The sequence below is a fragment of the Cervus elaphus genome, chromosome 6 (assembly GCF_910594005.1).
Source record: "Cervus elaphus chromosome 6, mCerEla1.1, whole genome shotgun sequence".
NCBI lineage: Eukaryota > Metazoa > Chordata > Mammalia > Artiodactyla > Cervidae > Cervus > Cervus elaphus.
In genome coordinates, this window is record NC_057820.1 from 18,773,458 (window position 1) to 18,797,042 (window position 23,585).

At 39.3% G+C, this 23,585-nt stretch overlaps 1 protein-coding gene across 2 annotated transcripts in view; it reads right to left on the minus strand.

Moving 5' to 3' along the window:
• Nucleotides 1-23,245, minus strand: part of COPS4 (COP9 signalosome subunit 4) — a 39,486-nt gene extending 16,241 nt beyond the window's left edge. For both annotated transcript variants that reach the window (XM_043906321.1, XM_043906319.1), the window contains exons 1-6: nt 22,603-23,245; nt 12,362-12,441; nt 9,730-9,881; nt 8,553-8,656; nt 3,736-3,889; nt 3,425-3,575 (exon numbers count right to left, since the gene is read on the minus strand). In XM_043906321.1, coding sequence (XP_043762256.1) covers nt 3,425-3,575; nt 3,736-3,889; nt 8,553-8,656; nt 9,730-9,881; nt 12,362-12,441; nt 22,603-22,676 — 715 coding nt within the window. In that variant the 5' untranslated portion in view covers nt 22,677-23,245. The remainder of the gene's footprint in view (nt 1-3,424; nt 3,576-3,735; nt 3,890-8,552; nt 8,657-9,729; nt 9,882-12,361; nt 12,442-22,602) is intronic.
• Nucleotides 23,246-23,585: the final 340 nt, after the last annotated feature.

Genomic DNA, 23,585 nt, shown 5'->3' on the forward strand with positions numbered 1-23,585 from the left:
GTGAACTATACCACAATAAAGTTGGGGGCAGGGAGAATGAGGAAATTCTTCTAGACTAAAAGAATCTAAAGAGTCATAATCACCAAATACCACACATAATGTTGCTCCTTATTTAAGATGAAAAAGGCAGGTATAAAAGACATCCTTGAGCTAACTGAGGCAGTGATAATATGGACCAGCTGCTAAATTCTACAGTGGAATCACTGTTAACTTTTTTAGGGATGATAATGGTATTGCAGTTACACAGAAAAAAATGTTTCTATTCTTAGGAGACACATCATGACATATGAAGGAGTGTCAAGATGGCCTTCAAATAACTTTAAAATGATACCTCAAGACGTGTGTGTGAGCGAGACAGAGAGAGAAAGCAAATATAACAAAAAGCCAGGAAAATTTAGAAAAGAGTAATGAAGAGTAAGAAGATCTGCTAATAATAAGACACTACAAAGATAAAGCTATATTAATTTGAAGAGCATAGTATTAGTACATTCATAAATACACAGGCTAATTAATGGAACAGAATACTATGTCCAGAAATCTATTATAATGTGCTTCAAATCAATAGGGAGAAAAAGGATGCATAATTCAATAAAGAATGCCAAGTCAAATAACTAGCCACTTAGAAAAACAAGCATGGACTTCTTTGATGGTCCCAGTGTTAGGACTCCACACTTCCACCAAAGAGGATGTGAGTTCAATTCCTGGTCAGGAACTAAGCCATGTGGTATGTCCAAAAAAGTCACTTATGTTTATATGCAACAGATCTATTATTGTTACCTTTAAATGAATTAATAAATATTTTTAAATTACTCACTTCAATTTCTAATACACTAAACAGCAGATATACTCTACATAAACAAAAGCTCTCTAGGGTTCTCAATTTTTCACAGTCTAAATCACTGCAGATGGTGATTGCAGCCATGAAATTAAAAGACGCTTATTCCTTGGAAGGAAAGTTACGACCAACCTAGATAGCATATTAAAAAGCAGAGACATTACTTTGTCAACAAAGGTCCATCTGGTCTAGGCTATGGTTTTTCCAGTGGTCATGTATGGAGATGAGAGCTGGACCCATAAAGAAAGCTGAGTGCCAAAGAATTGATACTTTTGAACTGTGGTGTTGGAGAAGACTCTTGAGAGTCCCTTGGACTGCAAGGAGATCCAACCAGTCCTTCCTAAAGGAGATCAGTCCTGGGTGTTCATTGGAAGGACTGATGCTGAAGCTGAAACTCCAATACTTTGGCCACCTGATGCGAACAGCTAACTCCTTTGAAAAGACCCTGATGCTGGGTAAGATTGAGGGCAAGAGGAGAAGGGGATGAAAGAGGATGAGATGGTTGGATGGCATCACCGACTCAATGGACATGAGTTGGGGTAAACTCCAGGAGCTGGTGATGGACAGAGAGGCCTGGCATGCTACAGTTCATGGGGTCACAAAGAGTCAGACATGACTGAGCAACTGAACTGAACTGAAAGATCAGAGGATTCAAGAACTTATACCAGAAGAAAACATGAAGGAATCTAAACTATATAATTTCAGAATAGGAAAGACCTTTTAAGCAAGTCAACAAAACCCCGAAGCTATAAAAGATTAAAATATTTAACTATATAAAATTCTAAAGTTTCTTAATGGCAAAAATTCATAAATAAAGCCAAAAAAGAGATAATAAACTGGGAGAAAAACTTGTTAATTTCTTATATATGTGAACTGTTTTTATAAGAAAAAGATAAAAAATGGCTAATGAACATAAACAGATGATAATTTACTCCAAAAAAAAAAAGGGTTTTTCAATAATGATTTTTTTTAAACACATGAAGAGATGCTCAAAAGCATTCATAGTAAGTAAAATGCAAATTAAAACTAGAATGAAATATTACCTTTCTTTTACCAGGTTAGTAAGGATAAAAAAATTTAGAAATATGTGTGTGAGTAACCAGGTACATTGGAAAAGACCTTGATGCTGGCAAAGACTGAAGGCAAAAGGAGAACAGGGCGGCAGAGGATGAGATGGTTAGACAGTATCACTAATCCAATGGACATGAACTTGAGCAAACTCCAAGAGATAGTGAAGGACAGGGAAGTATGGCTTGCTACAGTCCATGGGGTCACAAAGAGTCAGACACAACTAAGCAACTGAACAACACAACAACAATTAGGTACACACAGATATTTTTGTTTAGAGGGTAACGTTAAAAGGCAACTTTAATTTCTATCAAAATTTTAAATGTATGTACCCTTAGATTCAAGAATTTAACCTATACATATTCATATAACCACTACAGCATTGTAATTGACTAATTATGATAAAGCCAAAGGATAGAAAATAAAAAAGAATGAGTTTTATGAGTTGTAGAAAGACTACTGTGATGGATAGCCACATAAAAAAAGCACCTTGCAAAAGTTTGTATATCATGTTATAATTTGTGTATAAAAAGGAGGATACACACTTATATACTGAAAGAGATAGAAGAAATCAGTAATAGTTCTTCAGAGTTGGAAGTGGTACCATTTTATGTACTCTTTTCAGTAACAAAAAAAAAATAAGATCACTGCTTCATAGTGAATGAAATGTGTAGTCTGAATATGTCATTATGCTCTCAACTAAACACAGTTCAAAAACAAACATTATAAAATGATTTAGAAATGCCATGGCTTAGAATTATCAGCATTTCCTCTCAATGCCCTTTCCTGCTTTATAAGTTGAATGATTTACATGCTGTAGTTTAGTGAAAAAGACAAAGGATAGTTTACTACTTATATTTATTGGAGAAAAAGATAAGTGCCAGGTCTAAAACTGAGGCTTGAAAATAAAAAATTTTTAAAAATCCCCAAAGCAGTACATTAATTATATCATCCATTTCTAGATTTTAATTTTCATTTCCCTTTGTGTAACTGTCAATTTAATATCCATTTTATTCAGTGATATTTTAGCAGAACTAACCTTCAAATTATCTCTTAACAGTTCCTAATATCTGTGGGTAACAGGCTGGTAAATACATATTTTTAAAACGCCTTAAGTTAGCAACCTACTCTTACTGCTTAAATGTTTTAATTAAATTAACCACAATTGTATTAATAAGACATCCTCTTGAAGAACAGTTTCTCACCAAATCCTCAAATAGCAGTGAAAGTCACTCCGTCATGTCCAACTCTTTGCGACCCCATGGACCATACAGTCCGTGGAATTCTCCAGGTCAGAATACTAGAGTGGGTAGCCTTTCCCTTCTCCAGGGGATCTTCCCAACCCAGGGATCGAACCCAGGTCTCCCACATTGCAGGCGGATTCTTTACCAGCTAAGCCACCAGGGAAGCCCAAGAATATTGGAGTGGGTAGTCTATCCCTTCTCCAGTGGATAGCAACGAACCTAAAGTTATTAAGCAAAGATAGCTTTCTGTTCATTAAAGCACAAATGATGTGTTTACCTGCTGACGCTAAGATGGTACAGTGCAGAGCATGTTTTAAGGCCTCTAGTCTTTCACTTTCATGCACTATTGTCTTGTAAGAGAGTTCATTGTACCTCTGTGCAGCTTCAATGAATTTTCTTCTATAATCAAGAACACGTGCATAGCATACCTATAAGAGGGAAAATGTTTCAATTAGGGGGAAAAATTAAAAAGCAAAAGAAAAGAGAAATTCTAATGTATAACAACAGCATTTATCAGATATTCTGGAGCACCTTAATATTGTGGGATTCTCCAATACAAAATTAATTCCAAATCAGTTTATCTGTTACCTTATAATGTATCTGTAACTGTTCATTGGTTGATTCATTCTGGAGCAACGATGCCCGATTTATGTAAGCCTCTGCCTGGACTGGATCATCGTCCTCCAGATATAGCCGAGCAATCTTCAGATAGGTCTCTAGTTTATAATCAACATTGTACTGTCTAGGCAATAACAGGAAGACACAGAATGACTATTTCACCAAGAAAATTTTTACGGGTGGTAGAAAATAAGTTATTTTTTCCTGATATGTACTCATATATTCTGTTATACTATAAGGGACTCAAACTTTTTACTGCATTGGAAAAACACAGAGAAGCTAAAAAACATTTCCAAAATAAATTTTACTGAGTTTTCATTATTTTTGTCATTATTCATGGCTATTTTAGCTTCTTCTAATCCTCAGATAATCTCACAAATCAAAGATCTTTTTAAAAAAAAATTTTAAAAAGCCCAGTTCAAGGACATATCATGTACCACCAAAAGAACTCTGGGCATGTACCTCCATCCTGGACAACAATTTGGCAGTATGCTCTCCAACCATTCTTTGAATCCTTTAAAATGCATATACTCTTTACCTACTATATTCTACCCCTAGAAACCAAATCCCCCCAAAAAATCATGCATGTGCACACATATACATGTACAGATATTCATTTGTAAAGTTATTCATAAATATCCATAATAGGAAAAAATGGAAATCACCCATAGTGGTATTTATGGTAATTAATTAGGTTGTGGTACATAAAGATGACAGATACTACACAGTAATATATATAAAATAATTCTATACAGTGTCATTATTATAATAATTATTTCTGATAAAAGCCATAAGTTTTCACATAAAAAAGTACATAAAAACACTATCAAAATGTATTTCTACATACATACTTCAAGAGAGGAATTGTAATTATTTCTTGGAGTGATAATACAGGTAGTTTTTCTTTTTCTTCTTATCCCAAAGGTCACATTTATATGCAAGGAATGCATAACTGAAGACCTTATGTAATTTAAAACTCACATAATTCAAGATTCACCCTCACAGAAAAGTAAATTCTACTCACCAGAAAAATTGGTGTTACCACGTGGCAAGAATAGAGTTTACAACTGACTTGACCCTAACTTTGAAACTAATTCTTCAAAAAATTTTGTATCAATTCAAAATTTTCCGTAAGTCATATATTATTAATAGTTTCTATTATCTCCATTCACAACTCATATTTACATAAATTGCTATAAACAGCACCGTATTTTTCTGCATTTTCATTTTTTATGCCAAGTATATCTAGTATATCTATTACTTTCATAACCAGAATGAATCCTTTTTTAGGGAAACAAGCTCTCAATAATTTATCCAAATCACTTAAACTTGTTTAGAAAACCACAGAATTTTCAGTGCTTGGTATCCTCACAGATAATGTTACAGTACTCTCAAAACATTAATAACCACCACTGCAAAGAACAGTATGTATATTTATGTCAACTACCAATGAAAATAAATCATTTGCTCTGGACTAACAAGACATTGCTCCAGACAGAATAAGACCAAAGCAATTAAGAAAGCCCTCAGCCTTTTCAGAGGCTTCCATGGAGGTTCAGATGGTAAAGAATCTGCCTACAGTGCAGGAGACCTAAGTTCGATCCATGGGTCAGGAAGATCCCCTGGAGAAGGGAATGGCAACCCGTTCCAGTATTCTGGCCTGGAGAATTCCATGGACAGAAGAGCCTAGCAGGCTACAGTCTATGGGGTTACAGAGTCAGACTCGAACGAGAAACTAACACGTTTACTTTTTCAGCCTTTTCAAACTATCAAAGGAAAAAACCGAATTAACAAGAAGCCTTAGAAAACAAAATTCAACATCTATATATATAAAGGCTTTTTCATATACTGACTGCTTTTTCAAGGGGCATCATTTCACACAAAAGGCAAGATACCTGAAGTAGTGTTTGCCTTATGACCACAAATATTAAGGAAGACAAAATAAGAATCCCTTATTCACCTGGTGAAAGAGTAGAGAAGTAACTGAAAATATTTTTTGTCATTTAGTTGGTATTTTTATAGTTGCCAACTGAAAAAGGAAGTGTGTTCAATAATACAACCAAGAGTTTCACAACTTTCATTCTTTTTTGTACAATATAAAGAACTATAAATATTTTTTAAAAATCATATCAAAGGCAAGATTGGCTGAATAAGAGTTGCAAACTATCATCTTAATTTTTCTAACTATTCTTCCATTTCATTTTCTCTAGTATCTCAAACCTCAAAATCCACTGAACTCACTGTGACCCCAAACCAGTGATCCTATTACATTGTTACTCTATTTTTCTCCTTAAAAGCCTCACTTTCCTTCTGACCTCACTTAACCCCTATGGCCAATCGTTATCATCACTGAATTGCACATGCACTCATCTGCCTAGTCCCTCTCATGCTGTTGTACTTGTTGGGTAAAATCAAAATGCTGGTTAAATCGGAGAGTTCATCCACTCCTTTCTTACAACCATGTAGCTGAACTCTGATGGAGAAAAACACCCACCCAATCTGACTGATCTCATTTTACAGACTATGACTGTTAAACAAGCCTTAATGCTGTCAAGTATACTGTACATCTTTAGTCTATTTACTATCCCACTCTCCTGGAAAATTTTTCTGATATTCTTGTATCTCTTCAACCTCACTACACCCACCCCTATCAGCTGATGACTCTGATTCCAACTTCACTAAGAATACTGAAATAATCAGAGTACTTACACAAGCTCCACCACCATATTACTAACATCTGCACCATATACTCTGTGCTCCTGGCTGTCAGGGTAGATCCCTGGGGACTAGTCTGCCCACCAGGGACTATTTGGCGATGTCTGCATTTTTGACAGTCACAACTAGGAGTAGGGGCGCCACTGGCATCCAGTGAGTAGAGGCCCCTGGTGCTGCTACACATCTGCAATACCTAGCACTGCCTCCACAACAAGGAGCAATCCAACCTAAAGTGCCAACAGTGCCAAGACTGAGAAACTCTGCCAAGTATGAACTATCTGCTGGCCTCTCTGAAGACTATCCCTCCACTGGATTCCTTCCCCTCCAGGCTACTCCTGCAAGAACCCCCTCCATTACTCCCCAAGATCAGAGTTGTGCCTTCCACTGAAGCATCAAAGAACAAAACAATCTCTACCTACCTGTCATCTTCTGCCCTACTTCTCTGCTTCCTTTTGTGAACGCTTCCCTGAGGACTTGCCCACGCTCACCATCTCCCGTTCTTCTCTTCCCATTCTCTTGTGAACAACTCCAGTCGGGCTTTTGCTCTCACCATTTCACCAAACCAGCTTCCGTCAAGGCCACCAATGATCTCCACATACTCACTCTTACGGTTAACCTTCAGCTCCGCCTCTTATGTGACCATTACCACCACACTGGTCACTTGCTCCTTCCTGACACACCTTCCTCGTCTGGCTCCGCAGATATCACACTCCACGTTCTCCTGGTTCTCCTCTTACCCCAATGGACAATCCTCACCCGCTTCATCTCCCTCCTGCCCTGACCTCTTAATGTCAGAATACCAGTACTCAGTCCCCTTCTCTACCTATGTGCCCTGCCTCAGAGATCTCATCCAATCTAATGGCTTTAAATTCCATTTATATGTCAATGGTTCCCACAGGTGTCAATACATCGCTAGTCCAGACCTCTCTTCTAAACTCCAGACTAACAAATTCAACTCTCTCCTAGGTATTTCCACTTGGTTATCACATGTCCAAAACAGAACTCTTGCTCTTCCCTCAAAACCTATTCTTTATCGTTCAGTAGATGGCAACTGTTTTTCCAGTTGTTCAAACCAAAACTCAGGACTTCTCTTGGCTCTTTTTCTTATATCCAAGCTGTCAAGAAATCCTTAGCTTTACCTTAAAAGCATATTCAAAGTCCAACATTTCTCACAATCTCTATCTCACCTGCAGTAATGAGATAAGCCTCTCAGCTAATGTCCCTACTTCTATCACTGCATGCCTGCAGTTTATTCTCAACCCAGTAGTTACAGTGACTCTTTACAATATGTCAGGGACTTCCCTTATGGTCCAGTGGTTAAGAACTCACACTCCAATGCAGGGACGTGGGTTTGATCCCTTCAGGGAACTAAGAATCCCACATACCGTGGGGCAACTAAGCGCATGCGATGTAACTACTGAGCCCACGAATCACAACTAGAGAAGCCCAGGCACCACAACAAAGAGCCTGCGGGCCACAACTTAAGACCTGACGCAGCCAAATAAATAAATGCTTTCTTAAAAAATGAAATATAACTCAGATCATGTCAGTCCTCTGTACAAAATCCCTCAAAGGCTTTTCATCATTTCACTTAGAAAAATGCCGCAGGCCTTACAGTGACTGACAAGACCCCATGTACTCTGGTCCCCATTCCTCTCTGATCTCACCCTCTGTCACTTTCCCCATTGCTCACTCCACCCACAGTGGTCTCCCTGATCTTCTTAAAACACTCTGAGTAAGCTCCCATCTTACGACCTTTGCACTAGCCATCCTCTCCAAGAGGAGCTACCGATACTCTTCTCTCAGGGAGCGCACGGCCACTCCGTTACCCACTTCAAGTGTTTAGAAAGGTGCTATCAGGACCACCCTGCCACTCTAACCACCCTATTTGGTAACACATCCCGCCCCCCACTTTACCCCCTTTCTCCATAGCCCTTATCAGCTTCTAACATAGTACAAAATTTATCTATTTATTCATTAAATTGTTCATTATCTGTTTCCTGTACTAAAATGGAAGAGAAAAGTGAGTGAACAGTTACACGTATCCATCCAATATCCACTATTTACTATACTTTTGTCCTGTTTCCAAAGGAATTCCCACCAACACTTGGGCTGCATTTCTCCAATCTTCTTCTTTTTCATATATGGATGCAAGATGCTGTCTTATGGAAGCAACCTGGAATAGGAAGTATACGGGTTAAGTTATTTCCACTGATATTAGTAACTAATTAAAATAAACAGAATGATAATTTATTATGACAAGGCTCTTATTCAACATATTATGCAGGCGAGTAAATAGTAAAAGTTTACCTAGACTATCCAAATTTCTTTTGTGAACTTTGCAGTCATAAAATATTAAGACACTGAACTAGCACATTTCTGTAACGTGGATTATGGCAATAATTTAAATATTAAGTTCTGCTTTTGTGTTACTGCACATGTAATGCTGGAGTTCTCCTATGTTCTCAGCCTAATTAACAATTTATTGATTTTTAAAAATAATCTAGGGCTTCCCTGGATGTCTGGTGGTAAAGAATCTGCCTGCCAATGCAGGGGACACAGGTTTGATCCCTGGATCAGGAAGAATTCCACTTCTTGAGGAGCAACTAAGCCCATGAGCCACAACTACTGAGCCTGTGTGCCTAGAGCCTGCACTCCGCAACAAGAGAAGCCACTGCAATGAGGAGCCTTCGTACCGCAACTAGAGAGTAGCCCCTGGTCGCCACAACTACAGAAAAGCCTGCACAGCAATGAAGACCCAACACAGTCCTAAATAAATAATTTTCAAAAACAAAATAATCTAAAAAGTAATCTTTGGTTCATAAAAGCAAATTATAGCATATGAGCAAATGTCAACTGGAGTTAAAATATCATAATACTTATTTGATCTTATGTTGAAAAATGCTGTTTGGCACACTGTTTTGTAAAAATAAAATTGAATGATTATCACCTTTAAACATTTAATAGTATCTCTCAAAATAATTGCTGCTATCTCAGGTTTAAAAATCACCACTCTTAAAAAAAAATAATAAAATAAAAAAAAAATAAAAATAAAAATCACCACTCTTAATGGCCAATATTTTATAATATTAACTATAAATAGGATATAACCTGTAAAACTTGTGAATCATTATACCATACACCTGAGGCTTATAATAGTATACGTCAACAATACTTCCATTAAAAAAAAGAAAACATAATAAACAGATTCCTAAAAATAAAACAAAAATCACTGCTCTAGGTATTTACCTGCTCCTCAAATGAAATGACTCTAGGCTGGATCTTTTCCAAGGTGAAATGATAGATTTCTTTGGCTGTGCTATCAGGCAGGTTAGGGAGATGGGTGCAGAAATCAGTCAGCAACTGGCGAGAGATCACGAGGCTGACATTCTCATTTACCACTTGTTTAAAAAAAAAGTAAAGGATAAGAAAAACATAAGTAATCTGTATGTTCTCATTAAGCAATCAATTTTCACCTAAAATTAATACTAAAATATATTAGTGTACCTTTCAAAGCATTATTTACCGATCTCCATACTGCTATAACCTTATATTACAGAACCAGTTTTTCTTATTCTGAATTTTTTAATCACTTAACAACTGCACCAAAACATTAAAAATACCTAGTACCACCTGGGAAGCACCCTAAATATCACAACTTTTCTAAGAATCAGAAATGGCTGAGAAAAAGTTAGTAGTTGAGAATTTTATGTTATTCCTTTCTCTTCTTTATTTTTCTACAAAGTGAAAGCACAGAAATACCTATATTTTTATTTATATTCTTATATCCCACGTAGCTACAGAAAAAAAAAAGTTAAAGAAGAAACAGTGAAACACTTTTCATTAAGTTTAAATAAAGTGAGCAGAGATTGTTATTGCCACTTGTACCTTACCAACAAAAACAACAAATAAGAACTTAGGTCAGTACTAGGACATTTCCTGGTGGTCCAGTGGTCAGGAAACCATGATTTCACAGGAGTGAAATCATGGCATGGGTTTGATCCCTGTCAGTGAACTGATCCATATGCTGAACTAAGATCCTGTATGCTGCATGGTGCGGCCAAAAAAGAAAAGAACAAAAAAAATTTAATAAATAGAGGCTTAACAATATAAATAAAAAATAAAGTCAATTTCTACTGTAAAATAAAAGAACTTAGATCAGCACCAGATGTATGGATGGGTTTCCCTGGTGGCTCAGAGGTAAAGAATCTGCCTGCCAATGCAGAAGACGCAAGTTCCAGCCCTGGGTCGGGAAGATCCCCTGGAGAAGGAAATGGCAACCCACTCCAATATTCTTGCCTGGAGAATCCCCTGGACAGAGGAGCCTGGAGGGTTACAGTGCATAGGGTTGCAAAGAGTTGAACAGGACTTAGTGACTAAACAACAAGATGTATAAACATATTTTATGCCATTGCTTGTAAACATTTATGCTGTATTATTATATATGATTAAGGATGAAAACTCTGGAGCCACACTGCTTACAAACCCTCCTGATTATATGCCCTTAGGCAAGAGACTTATTTCCCTGTGCTTCTCTTTCCTCTTTTGTGAAGTTAGGTTCACAGAAGAAGAAACCCGTGAAGAAGGCTGCTGTGAAACTTCAATGCAATTTATCTAAAGCGCTTTAAGCAATCCTTGGCACATACCACTCAACAAATGTCAGTTATTATTATCACTTTCATTACACTTTAAAAAGATGCCTCATGTTTGTGAACCACTCCTTAGATAAATTTAGTTTAAATCAGTAGTTACTGAGGAAATAAACGATGGTTCAAAAACTATTCCGCTGATGCAAATGATTGTAACAGGAGACTGCTTTTTTTGGTGGTTCACTGGATTCAAAGTTTATAAAAAGCACTGCTCTTTTACTACCAAGTGCAATGGTCTTTAAAAAGCTATGAGTTTTTCTGAAACCACTGCCAGTCTGTTTCACATTGCAAGCCCGAGTTATTTGAGGCAGTAACTGACAGGCTGTGTAACTAATCAGTTTACAGTGTATTAACTGGAATTGGATGATACCGGATGTGATGGAGAACAGTTTCATTACAAATGCCATCAGGCACCTATAACTGTTAGAAGTCTAGGCTCTGCCACCGGCTAATGAAATGTCCTTGAGGAAAAAAGTCCCTGAACCCTGAGACTCATTTTACGATATATTATATAGGCTACTTACACCTACATTGTTAATCACAGGGTCACAAAGCGGAGCCTCTGTGACGCATGTGTGTGAAAGCACACTATAAGCTATAAAGCACTCTCAAGTATCATTAGTACTGTGAACTCAGAATAAATCCCAGCCTGAATTCTGAGGAATTTTCAAAATAACTGCGTATGGGAAGAATATCTTAAAAAAACAGAAATTTCTAGTTCCCATTCAAAAGAAATGTTCTTAACAACAGCTAATACTTATCTAGCACTTATCATATGCCAGGTACTATTGTAAGCACTTTATTATGGACATTAACTCATTTAATTTCCCAACAATTCTACAGGGTAGTTATCATATCCCCCCTTTATAGATAAGGAAAAGGAGGCATAGAGAGGTTATATAATCTACCCAAGATGACACAGCTAATAAAACAGCAGACCAGGATTAAATCCAGACTATTCTCTGTCATTTGCTATCCTGCGTCTCATCAGTTATTATATTAATAACTATGCAAAACCATTAAGGTAAACGTAACAACATCTTCACAGTTCATTGAAAAACAAATGTCAAGTGGCATGGAGTTAAAATTCTAAAATCAGTCAAGCTCAATACATATTTAATTTACTCGCAATGTAAATTATATTGACAATTTAATCTAAAACTAGGCTTGAGCAAGCTTTTAAGTCTTAACTTGGTAATACAAGGCAAACATGGAATTTTTACTCCACTTACTTGATTCCACAAAAGCTTTCAAAGCTTCTAGTTGTTCTGCCCCAGATAACTGAATGGCTTTTTCCAGGATCTGACGATACCTAAAATAATACAGAAGGGAAAAAAAAGGTGTGTTTAGAAGTCACCTATATAGACTATGGGCTTCCCAGGTGGCTCACTAGTAAAGAATCTGCCTGCCAATGCAAGAGATGCAGGACACACAAGTATGATTCCCGGCTCAGGAAGACCCCCTGGAGGAGGAAACGGCAACCCACGCCAGCATTTTTGCCTAAATAATTCCATGGATAGAGGAGCCTGGAGGGCCGCAGTCCATGGGGCCACAAACTGAGCAACTGAGCATACAATCTAATACTAACTTTGATATTTATTTCTATTTACCGTGCTTTCTTTCATTGTGCTCTAGTTTGTGGCTTTGTTTATAGTAGTACACTACAGATTTAAGTTTTCAGTCCATCATAAGAAACATTAAATCTATAATTCAAAGTGCCACTTCTAGTTTTCATTACAGTATACCACAATTTTTAAAGTTTACATGTCCATGACAAAAAGACTAAATCTAAGTTACTGGATCTAAGATGCCACTTTTTCTTTAAAGTTTCAGTTCTGAATTTAAAACATCAATTTTCTTTCAAGTGCCTCGAAAGGTAAGCTACATTTCCTTCACTAATGTACGCACAAGGACATTATTTGAGGTGACCCAGAACCTTTTCCTTATGGCCCTAATGAATATAGGATTACCAACAACAGGGTAATGTTGACTAGTCAATGAAGCCAAATACTAGAGATCAAGTGTCTTAGTGTGTACAAAACACACCCCACCAAGCCAAGTGTACTGACTGAATGTCCTTCATCTGTCAGTCAGGGCCCGTGAGTTCTCTACTTGCATTCACTTCTAACAACTATTCTAATATTCATGATCACAAAAATTCAAAGCAGCATTCTAAAAAATGAGGGGGTAATGCTAAAAACAAGAATGATAAGAATTACTAAGCAATAGCAAATTGCTTCCTAACCTGTCAACTCCATCAGGACAAGGATTTTTTATTTCATTTACTGCTATGTGGAGGAGGGCATGGCAACCCACTCCAGTATTCTTGCCTGGAGAATGCCCATGGACAGAGGAGCCTGGCAAGCTATAAGTCCATGGGGTCGCAGAGAGTCAGCCACGACTGAGCGACTAAGTATAGCACATATAATGCCTTATGATGTACTTAGCACATCATAAGCACTCAAAGATACAACGGTATTAGGAACATTTTATTTCTTAAACTGAGTGGTTGATATATAGGTATTATACTGTTCTTTATCCCCTTTGTCTCAATCATAATATTTCTTAAAAGCATTCATTAATGCATTTTAAAAACCTAATTGCAATTATTCAGAACATTTTCCAGAATACAGTCAAGAAACAGAAATATACATATAGGGCCCAAATTCTTTCAAATTTATGACTTGTATTTCTAAGGCACATCCTCAAGCTACAGTTCGGCACTCACTGATTCTTATCTGATATTCTCACAAGCTTGGTTGTATGATTTCTCAAAACTGCAATGAATCAAACTGGCTTTGTAAGAAAGCAGGTATGCTGACAGAAAAGACAGCCAACAGCCAACTCCAAAAGAAGAGTCAAACTAGTCCAAGAAAACAAGGAAATATTATCAAGCTTTAAAATAAAAATTGCTACTTTAAAAACTGCTACATTTGAGGGACAAAATACAGTCATCTAATAATTTATTTAGATGGACTCTCATTTTCAGGAGTTCCCTGGTGGCCTGTTAGGATTCCAGGCTTTCACTGCCATGGTCCAGGTTCAATCCCTGGTCAAGGAACTGAGATTCCCCCCCACACAAAAAATCTTATTCTCTCTCTCTGTATATATACATATACACACTCTCATATGGACATAGATTTTTTTTCCCTATTTACATTTATACATACATTTTATTGCCCTGGGCATGACTTTAGTTAATGCATTCACTGGCTTATGATTTCTTTTTTAGATTAGCTTATTTTTCATATAAATTAAATTAAGACTATGGCTAAACCCTCTTATTCTTAAATCCCAGTTATCTTATACTAATAATATTGTATTCAAAGATGACAATGTCTCAAGCAAATTTGGAAAACTCAGCAGTGGCCACAGGACTGGAAAAGGTCAGTTTTCATTCCAATCCCTAAGAAAGGCAATCCCAAAGAATGCTCAAACTAGCACACAATTGCACTCATCTCACACGCTAGTAAGGTAATGCTCAAAATTCTCCAAGCCAGGCTTCAGCAATACGTGAACCAAGAACTTCCAGATGTTCAAGCTGGTTTTGGAAAAGGCAGAGGAACCAGAGATCAAATTGCCAGTATCCACTGGATCATAGAAAAAGCAACAGAGTTCCAGAAAAACATCTATTTCTGTTTTATTGACTACGCCAAAGCCTTTGACTGTGAGGATCACAATAAACTGTGGAAACTTCTGAAAGAGACGGGAATACCAGACCACCTGACCTGCCTCTTGAGAAACCTGTATGCAGGTCAGGAAGCAACAGCTAGAACTGGACATGGAACAACAGACTGGTTCCAAATAGGAAAAGGATGACGTCAAGGCTGTCTATTGTCACCCTGCTTATTTAACTTATATGCAGAGAACATCATGAGAAACGCTGGGCTGGAAGAAGCACAAGCTGCAATCAAGATTGCCAGGAGAAATATCAATAACCTCAGATATACAGATGACACCACCCTTATGGCAGAAAGTGAAGAGGAACTAAAAAGTCTCTTGATGAAAGTGAAAGAGGAGAGTGAAAAAGTTGGCTTAAAGCTTAATATTCAAAAAACCAAGATCATGGCATCTGGTCCCATCATCTCATGGGAAATAGATGGGGAGACAGTGGAAACAGTGTCAGACTTTATTTTTTTGGGCTCCAAAATCACTGCAGATGGTGACTGCAGCCATGAAATTAAAAGACCCTTACTCCTCAGAAGGAAAGGTATGACCAACCTAGATAGCATATTAAAAAGCAGAGACATTACTTTGCCAACAAAGGTCTGTCTGGTCAAGGCTATGGTTTTTCCAGTGGTCATGTATGGATGTGAGAGTCGGACTGTGAAGAAAGCTGAGCGCCGAAAAATTGATGCTTTTGAACTGTGGTGTTGGAGAAGACTCGAGAGTCCCTTGGACTGCAAGGAGATCCAACTGGTTCATCCTAGAGGAGATCAGTCCTGGGTGTTCATTGGAAGGACTGATGCTGAAGCTGAAACTCCAGTACTTTGGCCACCTCATGCGAAGAGTTGACCCGTTGGAAAAGACCCTGATGCTGGGAGGGATTGGGGGCAGGAGGAGAAGGGGACGACAGAGGATGAGATGGCTGGATGGCATCACCGACTCGACGGGCCTGAGTTTGAGTAAACTCCGGGAGTTTGTGATGGACAGGGAGGCCTGGCATGCTGCGACTCCTGGGGTTGCAAAGAGTCGGACACAACTGAGTGACTGAATTGGACTGAAATAACTTAAGTTTTAATATACAGTTTCACAACTTATCAATCAACTAATCTATATTGGGAACATCAAAAAAATTTTTTTAAATCTAAAACAATGGAAAAGATGGAAAAATGACTGATGCAGAGTGGTACATGACAAGTACCAAATATTTTTTCATTAAAAAAAAAATACTATAGAGGAAAAGAAATTTAGTTAATTAAGGCAACCTTGTGTCTGTCCCATTCATTTACCATCAACAAATGTTTATCAAGCATCTATTATACATATGAATTAAAGTTCAGTATGTCAATTTCTGATTTCTCGGCACTTGAAGGGATTTGGTCAATAAAACACATACATGTGCAAATGTACCACAGTCACTATATATGCTCAAAACAAGTGTAACAGGTTATGTATTCACAAATCTTTTTGTTTATAATATTGGTGAACTAGAGATTGGACCAAACTTACCTCCAAAAGAACATAGAAAGTTGAAAGAAATGAAACAAAAAATTTAAGAGCATAAAATCCTAGCAAGAAAGGGTAAACAAAAGAGACTAAGAGCACAAAGGTTCACAGCTTCTGCCTGAAAGCGTTTGCTGACTGTGGAAGGATGTCTGAGAGGCTAAGAGGTGCGTCTGGGGGGAGAAGGAAGTGGGCTGGCTCTAGGGTGTTCTGCCATCTGCTGGAGAGACAGCAAGCTGTGATTTCTGGCCCACTAATAAAACTAGAACAGGGATCTGAGGGTTTTTACCTGCCAGAGGAGGAAACACTAGCACTTTGGAAGTAAGGTTACAAATTCTATTCCAAGGATCATCTAGTAGCAAGACCAGTAAATCTGGAAGCCTTGGTCCTAGACTCCTAGCACTGTCAAGTATCTGGCAGAAGGAAATGAAATTCCTCCCTGAAAGGTAATATCATAGGCCTCCACTTGTTTCTAAAAATACATTTAAAAATAATTTGCCCAACAACAAACATTACAAGGCATATGACAATATTAATAATACGCTCAGATGCTCAGGCATGTCCGACTCTTTGTGACCCCACAGACTGCATGCAGCCCACCAGACCCTCCAGTCCATGGGATTTTCCAGGCAAAGATACTGCAGTGGGCTGCCATTTCCTTCTCCAGCAGATCTTCCCGACCCAGGGATCGAATCTGGGTCCCCCGTACTGCAGGCAGATTCTTTACCAACTAAGCCATCAGGGAAACCACTATGACAATATTACCTGGAATCAACAAAAACAACAGACAACAGCAACAAACAGGGACTCCAGATACTGGTGTTATCAGAAAGACTGAAATACACTTATGCTTATCAAGTTTATAGAGAAAAAGACAAGCTTTTAGAAAGTTTCAGCAAGAAACTAGGAATTATAAAAAGTTCATTTGAAAAAAAAAAGAATCACCAAAACTACATAACTAAGAAGTAATGTCACCAAAACTTAAAACTCAGTTGAGTTCTTTCCAGTGGACTAGACCCTCTTGAAGAACTGGTAAACTAGAAAGCAGGTCAGAAGAACTTATCCAGAATAAAGCACTGAAATGGAAAGCACAGAAGACAGAGTAAAGGGCAGAGGGGTCACAGTAAGAAGGCCTGACTTGGGTTTCCCTGGGGTCCTAGAAGAGAAAACAGAATGGGATAGACGCAACATTTACAGAGAGAGAACTGAAAAACCTCTAAGACAATGAAAAAATCCAATCCTTTGATTCAAGAAACACAAAGAAGCTTAACTAACCAGGATAATGCCAGAGAGCATTTACAAAAATTGGCCCCAATCCTTTTACTCTCTGTATCTATGCACCTTTGCAATGTGACTTTGTAGGTCTTTGCATCAAGAGGTAGAGTTTATCCCCCCACCCTCTGATCTGGGCTTGTTTTGACCAATAGAAGGCAGTGGAAGTAACATGCCTGCTCCAAGCACAGACTTCAAGAGAATTTGTGTTTATCTTTACCTCCTGGAACCTGACTTTGCCACATGAATTAGTCCAGGCCAACTTACTGGATAGGGCTTCCCTGGCGGCTCAGATGGTAAAGAATCTATCTGCAATGCAGGAGACCCGGCTTTGATGCTTGGGTTGGGAAGATCCCTTGAAGAGAATGGCTACCCACTGCAGTATTCTTGCCTGGAGAATTCCATGGACAGAGGAGCCTGGTGGGCTGCAGCCCATGGGGCTATATAGAGTTGGACCCAACTGAACAACTTTCACTTGCACAACCTTTTGGATAATAAGGTAAGTAGCCTAGTCAGCGCCACTGCCCCAGCCAACACAGAGAAGCAGAGCTGCCTACCTGATCTGATGCACGTGGAGCCCCTGTGGAACCACGACCATGTGGAGTAGGGAAGAATCAACCAGCTGAGCCCAGCTCAAACTGCCAGTCAACACAACTGTGAGCTAAATAAATGACTCTTGTTTTAAGCCACAAAGTTCTGGGGTGGTTTATTTCACAGCAAAACTTAATTGACACAGATGAGCAAAATCAAATCCACACACTCATCATAATAAAGTTGCAGAAAATTAAAGACAAAATCTTACAGCTAAGTGCTAATATAATTTAGAAAAGAAATAATTTTCTAATGAGGTTGATCTGTAAGCATTTTAAATATCTGAACTTAGTGTTAAGTGGGAAAGCGTGGGAGAAGATATCCTAGGCAAAAAAAAAAAAAAAATACAATATCTGAAATGCCGTCCAGTTTGCTGAAAATATAAAACCAAAAGGTAGATGTGTTTTGAGTTAAGGGCTATGAGCCAAGCAGACAGACTGTATTCTGGCTTTGTCACTAGCTATGTGACCTCGGAGCAACAGATTTCACCTGTTTTCTCATACGTAATGTAAATAATAAGTGGGGCTTCCCTGGTGACTCAGATGGTACAGAATCTGCCTGCAATGCAGGTGACCTGGGTTCAATTCCTTGGTCGGGAAGACCCTCCATAGAAGGGAATGGCTACCCACTCTAGTATTCTTGCCTGGAGAATTTCAAGGACAGAGGAGCCTGGCGGGCTGCAGTCCACGGGCCACAAAGAGTCAGATACGACTGAGCAACTACCACCACCGTCACCAACGTAAATAATACCATTTACTGTTTAAGATTAAAATGTAATTAAAGTTATGCTTGGTATATGGTAAGCACTAGATTTTACAGAACGCCTCTCTTTAGATGTGAACCACTGAAACTTGTATGTGGGAATAACAAAGAACCAGAGAATCTGCATTAGAAGGGGTCACTGAAGCTATGTAACCTGCCTCTGGGGCATATGTGTGTATAGTGTATGTAATGCGTGTGTGTGTGTAATCTGACCTCGGGGGTGTGTGTGGGAGTGTGGGGGTGTGTCCTCCGGGCTTCCCTGATGGCTCAGAGGGTACAGAATCTGCCTGCAATGCAGGAAACCCGAGTTCGACCCCTGGGTCAGGAAGATCCCCTGGAGAAGGAAATGGCAGCCCACTCTAGTCCGTCCTGGACAACGGACGGGCAAGTCCTCTGTCATGGACAGAGGACTCTGGTGGGCTACAGTGCACAGGGTCACAGAGAGTTGGACATGACTGAGCGTATTTTTTTTACAATCTATTCTACTGTATTATCAGAAAGCTCTGATCCAAAATCCCCCTCTGTGAGGTAGAAAAGTCTATTTTCTTTCCTGCAAAACAACCTTTTTTATAGTCATGGGCAACTAAAAGATCCCCCATTCTCTTCTCTCTCCAGGTTAACAGTTTTTTTTTTTTTTTTTAACAGTTTTTTGTAAAATGAAATGTTTAGATTTCAAAGGTCTAATATCTTCCTCTGGGTACCCTCCACCCCACAGAACTGGGGGTGGGGTGGGCAGGGTCAAATCTGTATAGCACTGACTAAGCAAAGACCTTTAATCTATGACCTCAAACCTGCCCTCAAAGAAGTAACAATCTAGCTGGAAAAGCAGAGAAGTAAAAAGACAAAACAATGAAGTGCTACCCTAGAGGTAAACAGAGCATGCCACTGGGCAGAAGAAGAGCAAATAACCGAATCCTCGACGTGATGATGGTTGTTCCAAGAAGGCTTTATGGAAGAAATAACATCTGAACTGAATTCTGAAGAACCACATAGGTTTTAGCCAAGTAAATAAGCTAGCACAACAAATGCCCTCTCTCAAGGGTTTTCTCTTTTTCTGAAACTTTTATGAGATAGTCAACACAATGCATATCTACAAAAGCAGTGTATATAATTGGCAAAATTGTTTCTCATATGGCTGGTTTTTTATATCAATTTTAAACTGCTATATTATTTCATAGTTATGGGAAAGTATTTCTAATTGAAGTTTTGACAAGAAAAGCACTGAAGTCTGGCAGGTTAAAAATTAGCTTTTTAGAGTAGAGAAACCTGGTTTCAAATATAAACTCTACACCTTTCCAGCTATTCACTGAGTCAAGCAATATTTATTGAATAACTACTCAAAGATATTCTGTAAATTGCTGGTAACACAGCAATATTTCAAAAAAGAATTTATTCCATTTTCTCTTAACATGGACTCCTTTGTTGCATGCACGCTAAGTTGCTTCAATCATAACCGACTCTGTGTGACCCCATGGACAGCAGCCGACCAGGCTCCTCTGTCCATGGGATTTCCCAGGCAAGAATACCGGAGTGGGTTACCATTTCCTTCTCCACCTTTGTTACTCAGCTCCTAATACAAACCCTAAAACCACTGGTGAAAGAGTATTTCTCTCATAGAGCATGTAGCTGGCAGAACTGTTTTCTTGTGAAAATAAATATGACACGTTCTTGCCCAGACAGGACCAGATATGTACCTACAAGCAAGGCCCAAGACTTTCCTTAAGAAGCACTGGCTATCAGTTATCAAGTACTTTATTCCATTTAATCTTCACAATAATCCGTGTACTAGACTCTTACAATACTGGCATCCAATTACTGCCTCCCCCTAACCACGCCCCTCTGCAATGTAACCTGGCCACCCTTCCCATAGAGGTAGATTGCATTTCCTCTAGCCTTGAATCCAGCCTGGTCTTGGGACTTACTCTGACCAGTGCTTGAGACATGATGTTGTGAGACTTCCTTCCTTAAGAGGGCTTGCCAGCTGTTTCTTTCACCCCATTGGAACCTTCCTAAGGCCCTGAACGAGAGACAGTGTGCAGAAAGAGAGACCCAGCCAACAGCTACACGTGTATGCAAGAGTGGGGCCAGACAAGACCAGCAAAATGACCTAGTTAATCTAAAGCATATTGAGAAAGTATACTTCTTTTACACCACTAAGTTTTTGATTTGTTACAGAGCAGTAAATAACTGACATACCCAGTAAGGTAGATACTATTGTTTATCTGCAATTCAGAGCTGAGGAAGTAAATGCTTAGCTTAAGTTTCAGAATTCTGCAAATACGTGAAAACTATATCTCTTCTGATAACTAACATACTTATCTTTTTTTTAACAAAATAAAAAGGAAAGCAAACATGGAAAAAAATATAAGCAAGTTTTACTTTCATCCAAATCTATCAAAATCACATGCAAAAAGAATTAAGCAGTGAGACATATTCAATTTATTTCCAACCCAGGGATTAAGTCAATATGTACTTACCAGCTTCTTAATAATAATAATAGTAAGGAGGACAATCCTGTGGCTCTTTCTAAGTGCCAGGTACTGTTCTGGGTGCATATACACACTCTATTCATTTTGTCCTCAGACAGATTATCTTATAATTATCCCATCTTCCTGAGAGGGAAATTGCCCCACAAAGTAGTTAAGCCCAAGAGCACTGCTAAATTTCCCACTGACATACTGGATTACGTTTACTAGCAGACAAAACGCATTACAGCCTACATAAAACAAAGTCAATGTTTCAATGGCCAGGTTAAAACAGGTGTAGCCTGTTGAAACGAAGCAAGGTGATCTTAGCTGTCAAATGTAAATAGGATCAACTTGAGAAGCACATTTGAAACAGAATTCATGTTCATTACAAAAAAAAATAGTGCTGTGAAATCTACAAAGAGGAAACAGACTATCTATCTCCCTATCTATCTATCTGTCTAGATGTAATTAACACTGTTGAATAACTGACTGCAGGGCAGGCACAAATCACAAATGTAAGTTGGAGTGGACCTAACCCTTCTACATAAATTCCGACAAAATTTCTAATCATGTTTAAAATTCTGCAAACATCACTACTCTAGACATCCTGACCCACGTTGTGATGACATTCCTCCATGCCCTTCTTCAGAGTTGGTGGCGGGGAGAGACAGTACCCAAAACACAACCCACAGAAGATGGTTCAAGTAGTCCTGGACGACATGATAGCGGCCATACCTCCTCAGCCCCCGTCAGCCTCAAGAAGCCATCTCCCCGGAAAACTCTGCACCAAGGTTCCGGAATATAAATGGCCCTCAGTCAAAGAGAAAAGACGGGCGGAGCAGAGGCAAACAGAGGCCAGAATTCGGTGTGAGAGGCCGACCAGCGATGGGAAGGGGCACCAGAGAAGATTTAGAAGGCCATGGGAGCAGTCGTCCCACAGACCGCTCTTCTAGAATCTTAAGAGAACGGAAAGGATGCCATCAAGGGCTGAAAAAGTTGACAGCCACTTCAGATCTATGGTCCTGAGCGCTCCCTGCACAAGGTCCCCTCCAGTTTTCTGCTGCTCCCAACATCTGCCTCCACGACCGACCTCAGGCCCGCCCCCTTGGTCTTCAGGCCCGCTCCTAGCTTCACATCCGAAAGCCGCCGTCAATCCAAGGAGAACAAGTCTCTGGCTTGCCTCTCCACCTCCCAGGCCCCCAGGAAATACTCACTTGCCCGCCAGATCTTTATGAGAGCCGCTCGAATTCATGAGCTGGGCCAAATCCTGTCGCACGGCTGCCGCCATCTTTCTCCCAGCTCGGCGGAGGCTGCTGGGCCTCTCGCGGCCGAAAGAAACCGAGTGTTGTCCTCCAGAGTGCGGCTAGAGGGAACCCGAGATGCCACAGAGTAGCGCCTGTGTAGGCCAGAACGCCGAGCGTGGGCGCCTGCGTTAGGCCCGCCCCCGGGGTTGATTGACGCGAAGCTCCACTCCTCAAATCCTAGGCCCGCCCGGGCTTCTCTTACAGGCTCGGGCTCACGCGCTCCCACTTCGGATTGGCGGATGAACTCCAAGGGACTGTGTCGGTTGTGCAACCCCAGTAAGTGCCCGATTCGCAAAACTTCGGGATTTTCGTCAAGTTCCGTGTCTCCGTCTGTAGTTTACCATCCCTTGTTCTTTAAGGCTGCACTTAAACTACCCGTGGTAAAGAACGAGCTATTTTTGTTTATAATTCACCACAGACCGGTACTTTTGTAAACTACAGTAAAAAATGCCCCCATTCCCTTCCCACTCTGCGTCTGTATATAGATTGATCATGCATCCCAGTTTGTCTAGGACAGTGCCATTTTCCATCTGTCGTCCTGGAGTAATTGTTAATAACATGCCCTTTCACTCTGGAAACTGTTCCATTTGGATGACAAATTATATGATCGCCTTACCTTGATCCGTAATTGTATTTATGTATTTATATAGGAGTGCAAATTTCTACAGCCTTACCTGCAAAGGATGTTAAACTTTTGAATTTTTGCCACTTTATATGTGAAAAAGAACATGTTCCCTCTTTGGGGAAGGGGAAAGAAAAGACGTCTAGAACAAGGAAATCCTTTGAGAAAGTAATGTGGCGATTTGTTGTCTTTATTGTTCTTGTTCCGTCGCTAAGTCGTGTGCAAATCTTTACGACCCCATGGACTGCAGCAAGCCAGGCTTTCCTGTCCT